Source organism: Platalea leucorodia (assembly GCF_965183815.1).
Source record: "Platalea leucorodia genome assembly, chromosome: 13".
In the NCBI taxonomy this organism is placed as follows: domain Eukaryota; kingdom Metazoa; phylum Chordata; class Aves; order Pelecaniformes; family Threskiornithidae; genus Platalea; species Platalea leucorodia.
Genome location: NC_138835.1, coordinates 14,889,492 through 14,902,291, shown reverse-complemented (window position 1 = coordinate 14,902,291; position 12,800 = coordinate 14,889,492). Strand labels below are relative to the sequence as shown.

At 48.6% G+C, this 12,800-nt stretch overlaps 1 protein-coding gene across 1 annotated transcript in view; it reads right to left on the bottom strand.

The window, feature by feature from the left end:
- Positions 1 to 7,788, bottom strand: part of COL20A1 (collagen type XX alpha 1 chain) — a gene marked incomplete at its 5' end in the record, with an annotated part of 48,779 nt that extends 40,991 nt beyond the window's left edge. Inside the window, 6 exons of the mRNA XM_082326294.1 lie at positions 333 to 488; positions 1,737 to 1,937; positions 2,886 to 3,044; positions 3,286 to 3,429; positions 5,144 to 5,254; positions 7,716 to 7,788. Coding sequence (XP_082182420.1) covers positions 333 to 488; positions 1,737 to 1,937; positions 2,886 to 3,044; positions 3,286 to 3,429; positions 5,144 to 5,254; positions 7,716 to 7,788 — 844 coding nt within the window. The remainder of the gene's footprint in view (positions 1 to 332; positions 489 to 1,736; positions 1,938 to 2,885; positions 3,045 to 3,285; positions 3,430 to 5,143; positions 5,255 to 7,715) is intronic.
- Between the last annotated feature and the right edge of the window lie 5,012 nt (positions 7,789 to 12,800).

The window sequence follows — 12,800 nt, the reverse complement described above, 5'->3', positions numbered from 1 at the left end:
CAGCTCCAATGCAGCATTGCCACCATATCTGTCTGAGCAGTGCTGTGGAGGCTGAGCACCTCATCAGAGGTAGGCAGCAAATCCCAAGTGTGTCTCAGCATCAATGCCTGATGTGGTGCTGCCCAGAAGATGTTTCTGCTCACTGTGCAACTATTTCTTACAGCCACTAGAGGCCAGAACTTGCTACCAGATGGGACAGGCTGTCAAGAGCAACAAGCAGGACCCCATCCTAAAGGAATAAAAGCTCCTCAAAGGAGCACATAACCACAGGAATCACCAAGGTCCCTTCGAACACGGACTTCCCAAGGTCAGGAAACAGGAAAGTGTCCTACCTACTCTTATCTTGTCTTGGGCAATACTGAATGGGGAAATCAAATTGCTCAGAAACTCCTTAATGAGCTTGAAATTGTTGCGTCCGATGCTCCAGGATCCATCCACAAGCAGGATAATATCAGTCATTGCCGATGTGTCGCATTGAAACTGGGAACCTGGGAGGGATAAGGTTTGATATTGAGAGAAGCAATTGTAAAGGAGGAAAAACTGCATCAGTCTTAAGATAAAAAGCAAATCTGCAGTGTAAGGCCTTGTCTGGATGGTGGATTGGACCATCTGCCAGCCTGACACATCCCAGCATCTTGGGAAAACCACATGGCTCAGGGTAACCCATCTCAGTACCAAGAAACCGAGTGGTGCGCAGCTGCATTTCTGCAAAGAATGGGTTAAAGCTGTCAGGAAGTGTGTGCCTAACCCAAGCACTGCTCTCTGCAAGCTGTCAGCTCCCTTAAGTCTCAAACCCAGCCCTGTGCTTCCCTTTTATCTAGCCTAAGTCTCCAAGAACTGCAGGTGATTGCTTAATTCCATTCCATCATGAGATCCCGTGGGCTATAATTATTTCGTGGCTTTACATTAAATCCAATCTCTCCGTAAAAACCTGCTGGCATCACAGATACTCAGGCCCCGCCTCTCTCCCCACCCCAGGCCCGCAGCTTAACAGAGGATAAGATAGGGCATGTTGCTGATCAAATGCATCTTCCCCAAGCATTTTTTTGGATGGGAGGTTTTCCATCTTTTATGGAGGGAAATAGATGATCCCACCAAGGTTCAGTGGGCTGCAAGGAGGTTACTCTTCTATCTCTTTTCACAGCCATGGATTCCTCCTGGTCTCAAGGGACCAAATGAGGATGCTCTGGCCAATCCCATTCCCACCACTTCAACAGTGCTGTGAGCCATCTGCCCTGCCATAGTCTCAACTGACGAATCTGAAGGATCATCATGGATCAGTTATCTGTGAAACACGAAGAACAAGTCCAGGGGGTGGAGCAGGTTGGGTAAGGAACATCACTGACGCGCCCCTCCCCTTCTGAAGGCTTGGAAAAGTCCATTGCTTGGGGGGGGTCTGTTGAAGAATACAAACTCTTGCATGGATCTGTCAGAAGGGGGAGGTGGCAACACGAAGAGAGAGAATAGTGGCAAATCAATAAATTAAATCATCTGGAAGGAATTTTTGGCCTAGCTCCAGTTTGCCTTAAAATCTGTGATATTCTCCAGAACTCTAAATTTCTCCAGTGATCCCTGACAGTTCCCCAAAGTATGACCTAGCAATTGAAAGCACTGTCGGCAGCACTGTACTCCTGAAAATCTTGGTGACAGAGAGTGGGATGGAAAGCTTGTATTCAATGAGTGTTAGGGAAAACAATAGGGAAGAAAGAGCAAGATATGTTTGAAACCCCTCTCACCTCGCCTCAATGAATCCTTTGTGGGTTTTTCTTTTCCTAGAGACTCTCGCTCCGGCTTTGCAGGAGTGCGCTGGGATGATTTTGTGGTTGTTGGTGTTGCTTCTGTCACACTGGCCTCCACAATGGGCTGGTTTCTTGTCGTTTCTCCTGAGCCCTTTGGCTGAATCCCCTTCTGTCTTTTCTTTTCAGCTCTGTCCTTTGCTGTGCTCCAAAGAGAAAAATCCCATTGTCCCTAGCTGTGTTATCCCCGTGCAACCTGCTCCACTCATCGGCTGATTTAAGCCACATTTGACAGAGGTGTAGGGGCTTGGAGAGGATAAAAGTCCTACAAGCTTTGTGCAGATAGGTAGCTAGATAAAGGAGACCATCTTCATTCATGCCTTTCTGAGAGGGCTGCACACGGGCTCATGAGTTAATAATAATGTTAGCAGTGGGTCACATCAAAAGTGTGTCCTTCCCATTATCTTTGATGATAAAAATATAATGCATGTTTATAAAGTATAAATCAGGGAAAACATACCATGGCACCTGATACCCAGTGTATTCTCCAGACCTCAGCAATCTGTGACTCTGAAACATCCTGAGCCAGTGCAAGTCTTTCTGTAACATGGCTCTGATGGATCTTTCTTCCATCAACGCATTGCCTTTTGAACTCATGAAAACCTTCTTGCCAGATACATGAGAATCTATGCAGTTATATACAGTCCTCAGCCATAGGGGAGGGCTCACACCTTCTTGTAGCCCATCTGCAGCCAACCTTGGGAAATCAAGCACCATTAGCCCCAATGCTTAGGAAGCAGCTTGTTCTCAAAGGATCCACTCTCAGTTGAAAGATATGATTGTATCTGCTGAATCTGAATACCTGTCAGCTCCAGGAACGCATGGATGTGCTTTTTCAGGTTGGCTGGCACAAGGGGCAAACATTTTTACGTTGCTTACTGTGTTTTTGTAGTTAAGAACTGCATGCAAGGGATGAGACTGGGATAACATGTCTCACTGTATGAATGTCCCTGATGAAGTAGGGGTTGCAGGTAGTGGGTGGGAGTGGTTTTAGGGACAGCTGTACTTAATGCTCCAACCATGGCAGCATGGCAGAGGCCGTGGCTCAAAATCAATCCAATGTGACTCCAGGACGGTCAGTGCACCCACCTGGCTGTGTCAAGACGGTGTTCAGGGGTGGTGGGGTGGCCTCTGCCACCCCACTGTGCTCAGCTGCTGAGCTCCCCAAAGAGGTGAGGTTCTTTCCTGATGCAGCTCCTGAGTTTCTTCGGTTATTTCTAGTCTGGGATGCATTTTTCAGTTCCTCTACTGTAAGAAGACCAAAAACAGAGAGAGACAGTCAATCTAGACAGGTCTGTGAGTCACAGTCCATCCCTCATCCCCTGGGTCTTCACCATCCCCCTTCTCAACCTTCCAACCAAAACAGTAACAGGCTCTGTGATTGCTGCATAGTCTATTGGGCATACGCCAGAGGATGAGCTCTGAGAAGCCACATCTCCAAGAGCCTCAGGAGCTCTCTGAATGGTAAAAGGTATCACTCTCTACTTACTCACAAATTTCCTTTTGGCAAACAGGGCTTCGTGGGAGCCGTTGAGCACGTAGACCTGCAGCGTGTATTCCTTGGTAGGGCTCAGCCCCCCCACTGTGGCTTTGGGAGTCTTGGTTTTCAGCATGACTTCTTGCTCCGAGTCCCCTGAGGTGGGATGAAGCCACAGTTCAGAGACTGTTAGAGCTTAAATTTAAGCTGACAGTAGCTGAAATGCAGGGAATGTCTGCCTAGGGACCCCAGTCAACTCCTATTTCTTTTTTTTAATTTTATGGATCTCTGATTTTTGCTCTTCTTCCCAATCCAGAGTTGAGAATGTTTAGTTTGTTATTTATTTTTTAAATCCCTGATATGTGCCCAAAATGGAAAACCAGTTCCCACCCAGCATTAGTGCAACTCTCACCAACTTCTCAGGGAGTTGCTGAATGAGAAACCGGTCTTCAGAGGGTAAAGACTGGGCAGTTGCTAGTAAATACTGCTTGTGAAAACATCCAACCAATGGATGTGCTTGAGGTCATACGTGACAAAATGAGGAAGTGGCTTGGTGTCTCTGGAGGTCACCACTGGCACTTGGGACTCATTTTACTTATCCCAGCCACTCTCGTTGTGCTGTCTCTGCAAGCCCCATCTCTCCCCAAGGGCAGCTGCTCTCTGCAGGGAGACAGCTCATTTCTGGGCCAGCACTGCCTCCAGACCCCTCCAGCCATGCCCAACAGTGTTGGGACCTGCCCTGGGGCTGTGATGCCTTGACCAGTCAAGAACTGGGGCATTTCTGCACGGGCACGGCAGTGAGCAGATGGAGCGAGGCAGCTCTGCAATGCAGCAGCCAAATGCTGCACCATGGTCTCTGTGCCACACAAAACAACGGGAGAGAGGCAAACTAGCTCCCTAAAATCCTCTGATTAAGAAAGGTCTACAAGCTTTAAATTATGAGGATGGATGTGTTTCTGACCCCATCATCCCAGGGCTGGAGATGGAGGTCCCCAGCCTACACAGAGGGAAAGCCTCAGGCATGTGTCGGTGGGGATTCCCTGCATTCCCGGGATGCTCATCGCTCCCTGCTGAGCTGAGGCCCAGGGAGGTGCAGGGCAGGGAAGGAATGAGAAACCTCCTGCTTCAGCTTGGGAAACAGGTGGGGGCTGAGCTAAAAGCGGGTGGGTGATCACAAGAGCTCTGCCACACGCACTCCTGCCTGGCAGCTCCCTTCTCTGACTTGCTGGGAGAGCGGCAGCAACTGAAACCCAAATGCCAGCCAAGCCTAAGGTTGCCTCCAACCATTGCTCCCTGCCGAGGGACATCGTGTCCTTCCAACACCACCAGGTTCAGCATCCGAAGTCAGGGAGAGCTGGAGCTTGGCAGATGTAGGGAGCTGGGGTTCTGAGCCCCCCAAGAACTTCCCATCCCGTGTCCCTGGAGGTGGGGGCACAGCTGGGAGCTCCAACAGAAGAACCAGACAGTGAACCTTTCCTCATCTTTTTTCTCACACAGTCCCAAAGAGCAACACTTTCTGGCTAAGCCTTTCCCCTAGGATGAAGAGAGCTGAATTTCATCTCTCTCTTCTGAATGAGTGATAGAGGGACTGTGCCTGCACTGCATGGCACTACAGACTGCTCTCGTGATGGCCAGAAAATTTTCTTGTCCATACTGTGTGTACAGACCAGTGGAAAGTTTTGATCTAGATAATCAACACTTGAAACTAGAACAACCAGCAGATAATTCCCTCTGCCTTGCCTCTATCACCTTAAGGTCTAAATAATGCTCTTACTTCAGTCCTGTTGTCCACCAGTCAAAAAGTGGGGCGCAGTCCCTCACTCATACACAAGTCTCTGCTGGGTCTGATGTCCAATGCATTAGCACATACCTGCCATGGGCTTTACCCGAACTTTGTAACCGTTGATGTTCCCTTCGGTCTCTTTCCATTTCATTTGGAGCCTGTCTTCTGAAAGGACAGTGAGTTTCAGCCGGCCTGACCCTGGGGAGGAGATGTGTCCATGCTGTTAGGGGTGCAATTCCTCCCTCTGCACACGCACGCACAAAACACCACGTATGCCATCTCCTCTATGGACACGGGAACAGTCGCAGCACAGAGGAAACCTTCACCATCCCATGCAAGTCCTCAGCATCCTCTGACGCTGCACAGCAATTCCTGCAGTCCCCCTGCACCTCTGCCAGGCAACCTGCCACGAGCCACTGCAATTCTGTAGCCTCCACCCTATGCAAAGAGGAGTTTCTCATGCGCTTGAATGCAGCCTCAATATATACTGCTGCAAACAGGGAAAACAGCCTCCCACAGAAGTGAGGGCTTTCTCCGCACCCCTGACATCTTGGAGGCTCATCTCCCGGGAGCTTTCATGCAGGACATTTTGTTTCAGCAAGTGTGTTTAGTGCAAACATCTGAAATGGGAGGGCAGGAAAGAGATAAAAGGGCTCAATGAGGCTCCTCGATAGGCTTGGGCTGCTGAGAAATACAGAAATTCCCCAGGTGATGGATCCCATACTTCTGCAGAAAGATAATTTCAGAGGCAGCTCCAAGGACCAACTGGGTTTAAGAAAGAAAGAAAGAAAAAAAAAAAAAAAGAAAAGAAGAAAGAAAACCTGATAAAGTGTAAATAACAGTTCCTGGCAGGACCATAACTCATGGGCACCAGCTTGTATCAGTTTGCTGCAGGGAGCAGCAAACTAAATGACAAATCCTTAGCAAAAAAATCATATCAGACAAGGAGGTAAAAAGAAGAAAGAGCACATTCCCTTATCATCTCCAGATTTCACCGATATCTTTTAAACCCCAGCTAGATGTCTGAACTCATGTGTCACTCTTTGAATCAATGATTCCTTGGTTAAACACAGCTGTACTGTCGTACAAATGTCACCATATGAAACTTTTTCGCTTGACTGGATACATGATGGCAACTCAGCAGATTTATCTCCCCTCCTGCCTGACACCGTGCCTACAGCTGCCTTTCCAGCAGGCTGCCCTAATTTGCAATGAGTGAGCGCATCCTTTGCCTGTGCCCTACAAGCATCTGCACTCAAATGCCCACCCTCATCTGCAGTTGTTACCGATGTCTTTCCCTTGACGTTTACCCATAAAAAAAAGCTTAGGGTGACCTGGAGTGTCCTGCTCAGTGCTGGCAAACTGTGTGTTGGACAGGACTCCTCAGGTCCCTATTCTGGTCTTGCCTCACATCCAGACATCTCCTGGCATCTTTGCCATGAAGTCACAGCCCAGGAAAGCAGTGAGAGCTGGCAGTGAGGACTTGCTTATCTCAGCCCAACATCTGTGCCTTAACCTTTCCTCGTAGAGACTTCCTGCAGGCTGCCCAACAAGCAGATAACTATTTTGGGGAAACAAAGCTCAGATTCACATCTCACCCCAGGCAAATCTGAAGGGGAAGAAAGAAAACATGGGGAAGAGGGGTGAGGGGCAAAATAAAATCCCAGAATCATGCCTAATAGAAGTGGTAAAAGATCATGGAACAATGAGGGGAATTCATAGTTAGATTAAACATGGAGCTGTCTTCTTTTGGCCAAGTGTGGTCCAGCTCCTCGGCCATCACTCTAGGAGCTGGGAAGCTAAAAAGGCAAGAATGTCCCCAGACAGACCAGAAAGGACAGCATCCTCTAAAGCGCCATTATGTGCTGGATGCAAATGAATCCCAGCGCCATGAAGGCTCCACTGTCTCCCTGCCCTGTGTTGGATGTGCATTATTTGATGCTGTAACCTTGATCTCCGGCTGACAGGGAGTTAAGCCCAGACTTAACTGCAGAGGCTGGTCTGGAAGATACTCTGAAATGCCATTGCCTCTCGAGAAACCACTGACCACTTCCACTGAAGGTTCAAACATAATATAAAGGTGGATCTTCAACATCAGAAAGACTGTGGTGAGGTGCTATAGGTATTTTCTGATCATTTATGGTACTATGGGAGCCCTATATGTTACAGGAGGAATGCCCCTCACGTGCTTTCTTATCCAGATGTTGCACCACGTATCACCATATACCCCCAAAGCAATAGTTTCAGAGTACAGGACAGACGCAGTGACTAACAAAAGCAACACCGCTTTTTCTTCCTATTTCTCAAGCTCCATTTGCAGATCACATAAGCACCCTTCATTGCTTATACAGGCTGAAATGCATTCCTGGTGCGAGGGAGCGGCATGCTGAACTGCTGCCAGTGATGAGGACAGGCTTTGCAGGGTGGGGAGGGATCGAGATACTCTCCCCAAATGGGCCCCCTCATCTCCTGGTGCTCTTCACGTGTGCGAACGGGCTGTTTGGAGCGTCACCACCAGACCCCAGAGCACAGCAGCCCCCTGAAATCCTGCGTGTCATTGGGAATGTCCCAGCGGGAAGGGCTCAGGCTGAGCAAATTAACCCAGGTGACAGCCAAACCATAGGGAATTGCCCAGAGCAAGGGCAGGACGGCTCCTTACCTTGGCCCACTCGTCCCCAGACATGGCTCGCCACAGGCAGGCAGGCAAAAAAGAAACAAGTACGAATCAGCATGGTGACCAGGACCTATGAGAAGGCAAACATCAGGCAGGAGAATTAAAAGTTACATTTCACCATGACAATACCCAGGCTTTTTGCAGTCCTCAGTTAAGGGACCACAAGCTGAGATCTACAACTCTAGAAAGAGTTGTATGAAAGAGTGGATGGAGAAGCACATACTGAATTTTCCTGCAATTCCTATACATTATTTAACATTCTTGGTCTCTCCAATACAGCTGTTCAATGCCTTGGACCAGTACTAAATGGAGTTTATACACCTGATGGGGAGCAGGCTTTGACCCAGTACTCCTCTCAGCCTGCTTGGTCCTGGAGATGGGCACTGCCCTCTTGGTAGGACGATCCCAACAGTGGTACAGTACGTGCTGGGTTCTGCTCTGATCACAGAAATAAGCAACATGGGCCAAATCACTGGACAGACATAGATTCCAGAACGACTTCTAAGTACTACGTAAGTAATTATTTCCAATTATCATGGCCAAAATCAACACAGGTATACAAACACACAGCATCTTTCTCATGTCCCTGCAATGCATACACTGATCAGAAGGGAAAAAGCATTTAAAGGAGCACTCTTTGGCAGACAAGCTCCTCACACCACAGATTTAATGACCCTGCAGTCGCTGTGATAAAGCAATTATGCAGCAGGAGGGATACCACAGACCTGGCTGACTTTATATGTCAGCAGTTTAGAAACAAGGGTTTTATTTCTGATTTTGTGGCGGAGTTCCTGAGAAGTTACATTCAGGACTTGTTGAGATAGTCTTGTTTTAATTTGTTCACCTGAACAAGACCGAAAACAGATGCAGCCACAGACATAATCATGGCAGAGGATCGGTTTGACTTAGAAGTAACCTCTGCAGCATTGACAAAGCTGGCTGGCTAAGGACAGCCAGCCTACAGCCCACGGGCCTCGAGCACCTTCAGTTATCTTTGCTGGTCTGGATTTCAGTTTTATTCAGTTTGGGTCAGAAATGTCAGGTCAACATAAAACCACCCTAATGGAAACAGTGCCTCCCCCTCATCTCACTCTCAATATACCAGGTTTGAAACATATGCTCTTGGTCTTTTGCAACGCATCATTGGCATCTGTCATTTTTGTGCTGCACTTTTCAGCCTTATTGCTTTTGGCAGAACCAGACCATACACAAGTTTCCTCCACTGCCGTCTGCAGTAACATTTCACTTCTGTTCATTTTGATGGACAGGTATTTAAAGGCTCCTGGCAAATGCCTGTTTCCCCTCAAATACTTCAGCTTTTTAGAGATTTCAAGGAAAAATAAATATGCATGTGAGTGACCCAGCCATGATCTCCTGGTGTTTAAATAAGTTCTAAATTGTTGGAAGAATCAATGGAAAAATATACAAGTTATAACAGGGAGATGTTAACCACCCTACTCAGTCTGTGATTTTTTTTTTTTTTTTTTTGATTGAAGATCAGGTTATACAGAACAACTGCAGTGTAACTGAAGCCCTTAGCCATGGGAAACACTTGTTTGGGTTTTTTTTCCAGCTAATAAAATGAAGTCATTGCTTATAAAAAACAGCAAACATTTTAAAAGTGGGTTTCAGGAATCTGTCACCTCAAGCAAAGCAAAGTCTGCCCTGGCTGCAGAGGTACCTGTGCCAAACAGCAGCAAGAAGCCTGAATTTTTGAAAAATTCCCTGAATCAAAAGTTCATTTGTGCCATTTTGCAATGCCACCAAACCGCTCCTGATTTCCTCGCAACTTCCCCGTGGTTCTGCTGGCAAACGGGATGCCAAACTCTGGCAAAAGCACTGGGCTGTGTATGGTCTTTTCATGTTAACCAGGGTTGTACGGGATCTGCAGTCCAGTGAAATAAGCCCAGGGGCTTCTCCAGCCTGCCCTGAACTGGGCTTACTGCGGTGCCCGATTCAGCCAGGAGCTTCCACCCTGATGTGCCTCTAAGGATGAGTTCAATATTAACCCAAGCTGGATCCAGTAAATCCCCAGGGTGTGGCACTTTACTGGGACTAAAGCAAGAAGCAGGGACTTCATCTCTTCTTCCTAGCTCAGAGGCAAACCCACCGCTATTTTGCCTCTTTGCCAACATTCATTTTCCTACCTGCAAATGCCCCTGTTGGAGATGGTGGAAGACACACGGCTGGAGGAGCTCTCTCTTCCCCACCCTGCAGAGCTCCCTCTCCGCAGGTTACCTGCTGCTCCCCAAGCCCCCACCGGGTCTCCATGGTCCCTTCCCATCCAGTTTTGCCCTGACTGGTGCCACCATCCAGCCAGGCTGAGCTGCGGACCCTGGGACCGAGGGGACCGCAGTGACATCAGCCTGCCTCCGCACGCCGATGCCGCTCTCCCGTTACTCACCCAGGGAAGGAATTTGGAGACAGCGACACATGGAGCATGTGGCATTTCCAGGGCCTGGAAAATGGATGTGGGGGGGACACAGCACTTCCCGCTTGCCCCAGCTGTATGCTCAGAGGGGATTTGGAGGTTAAGGCAGTCAGAGATCCCCTTATTTGTACAGGAAATTTTTAAAGTATTTGCCTTAATTAAAGAAAAAAAAAAATCTATGCAAAAAATCCCTGCCACATGGTTAAATCAGCACAACTAAAAGTGGGGATCGGGGGGCACTGCGAATTATTTCCACCCTCCACAGCTGCCATTTGGGGACATTTCCATCATTCCTCATCCCCGAGGGCATCGCCGCCTCTGCACAGCAGCGCTGGCAGCAGCAGTGTCCCCTCATGGCCCCCTCACTGCCGGACACACGGACAGCGCCAGGGACAGCCCTGCGGCAGAGACCAGCGACCTGCCCGAGGCAGCCAGCTGCACGGAGCAAATCTGTCCCACACTCCCCGAGTGCTTTGCTAATTAAAGGAACAGATTAAAAAACCCACTTTCATCAACCCCTTTCTGTTTTGTCATGGAAATCTCCTGTATTTCAGTTCCACTATTGAACAAAAATCCTCAATTATCCTAGCGCCAGTCTCAAAAAAGTCAGGCACAAGTTTCACTTCTAGGCTGAGCCTTTGCAGCTCCCCACAGCCTGGGCAGGCTTAGTAACACCGGCTTGATGCAGACCCACACCACACCTCCAGGTGGGAAAAACCCACCCAGACAACTGCTATTGCTAACAAACCCTTCCAAGTGCTGTCCTCTCTAGCAGCAATTTCCTGCAGGTTTTATATTATTAACCACAAAATAGAAGGAAAAAAAACAAACCAAGTGCATTTCTCACAGCCATCACTCCAAAAGGATTGCCAAAGCAGTCCTGGCACTATATTTAGACCAAACCTGCAGTGAATGCAACTCTTGAAGCTACTTCACCAGAAGAGGATGAGACCTGCCACCGCTGTGCAGCATCGGCAGCGCTGCCCCGAGCTGAGCTGCACCAGCCCCAAGTTTCCCAGACACCAAAACCCTGCAGAAGTTCCCTGTTCTGCCGATACCCACGCACGCCACAAAACAACACAGCCCCTCCTCGGCATCCCTGCGAACCGAGCCCCAAAGGGGAATGAGCCACAGACCTCTGCGGAGCGACGCAGCTTTCCCTGGAGTCGGCCGGGAGGTGCGACGAATCCAGCTACATTCTGAAATTGTGGGAGAAGCAGCCCTGGCGCCTCATCTGCTCCTCGGCGTGATTAGAGATTTCAATTCCCAGACGTCAGGAGGAATAAGGAAGGGGAGGGAGAGCAGGGGGAGAGGGACAGCGATTCCCCCACCTCCCCCTCGCCACACAGCAGAGAGCACTGCTTGGCCCCTACGTGCAGCTAAATAAAGCCTGCACGAAAAGCGAGAGACTGCTTCTATGAAAAACAGTAAACAGCTTTTAGTGGTTTTGCTAACTAAATACTAAATATATGTCTAGGAAGCTGCACACTGATTTCCTAGAGCGCAGCAACAAGTCGTGGCTCCCGCCCACTGTCAGACTCCCAGGGATGAAGTCATTCACATCCCATTCACATCCCATTAAATATTTTTGAGAGCCCGGCGTTTGCACTGAAGGCAAATTGCATTGCATTTCTTTAAGGAAATTAAGCACATCTGCAAGTTTTGCAAGGCCAGAGGCTGAATCACGAACTGGAGCTCGATGGTGCTGCAGGCTTCCCAGCTGTGGGATACAGCCCTGACCTCCACCAGCATGGGGTCCCCAGCCCCCGGAGCGCCTGGGAGAGCTGCCCAGCTCCGCACCAAAACTTTTTTGGCAAGATTTTGTCCTCGTTGCCAGGAATGGAACAACTGACAGTGGCATTTCTCATTACAAACAGAGGCCAGATTTTCAGCTGCATCTCGGGGGACTGTCAGCATCAGTCTCTCATTGCAACAGAGCGAGCTGCAAGAAACTCTCAATGGCCGTTCTATAGGAAACACAGGCACCTTGGAAAGTGTCAGCTCAGATAGGGAAAAAGAAAAAGGAGTTGTAAAGTATTTGTGCACACTAAAGAAACATTTGGTAGTTCATTGTCGTTTTGCTTTGTAATCTAGTAAGTATTTAAAAGCATCACAATATACGGGCCAAAGGATAACACCAAAAGAAATCACTTAAATCTTGTTAAGAGAAAACATGGAGCATTTGGTAGCCTGGGGAGAGAGAGCTGTCACTGCCCTGCACGTAAATACCACAAATTACCTCCTCTGTAATTCCTACTGGATTTCAGCAGTTGCTCAGCTTTGCTACAGTTTCCTTTAAAACTAAGAGGAGGCGAGAAAGGAAAGACCACAGACCTGCACTTCACTTTCAGGGAATTCAGCTCCAGAGCTAAAATTTGTGCTCTGTTTGTGTCAGAAAAATCTGGAGCTGCTTCCTGTGCTTATGTTCGGGCTCTTGCTTTCTGGCCTGCCTTTCCCAAGGTGCCCACAAAACGCTGTGGTCTCCTGGCTTTGATTTTAGTTCAAGCCCTGCACTCTGGGTTAAAACTTGGGGCCACCTCAGACACCCAAGCCCTCCCTGACCAGCAACACAAACCAGAATTTAAAAAGCAAAAAGGCAGACGGATGCTGCTTTGCTTGTGCACTGAATGCCTGGAAGT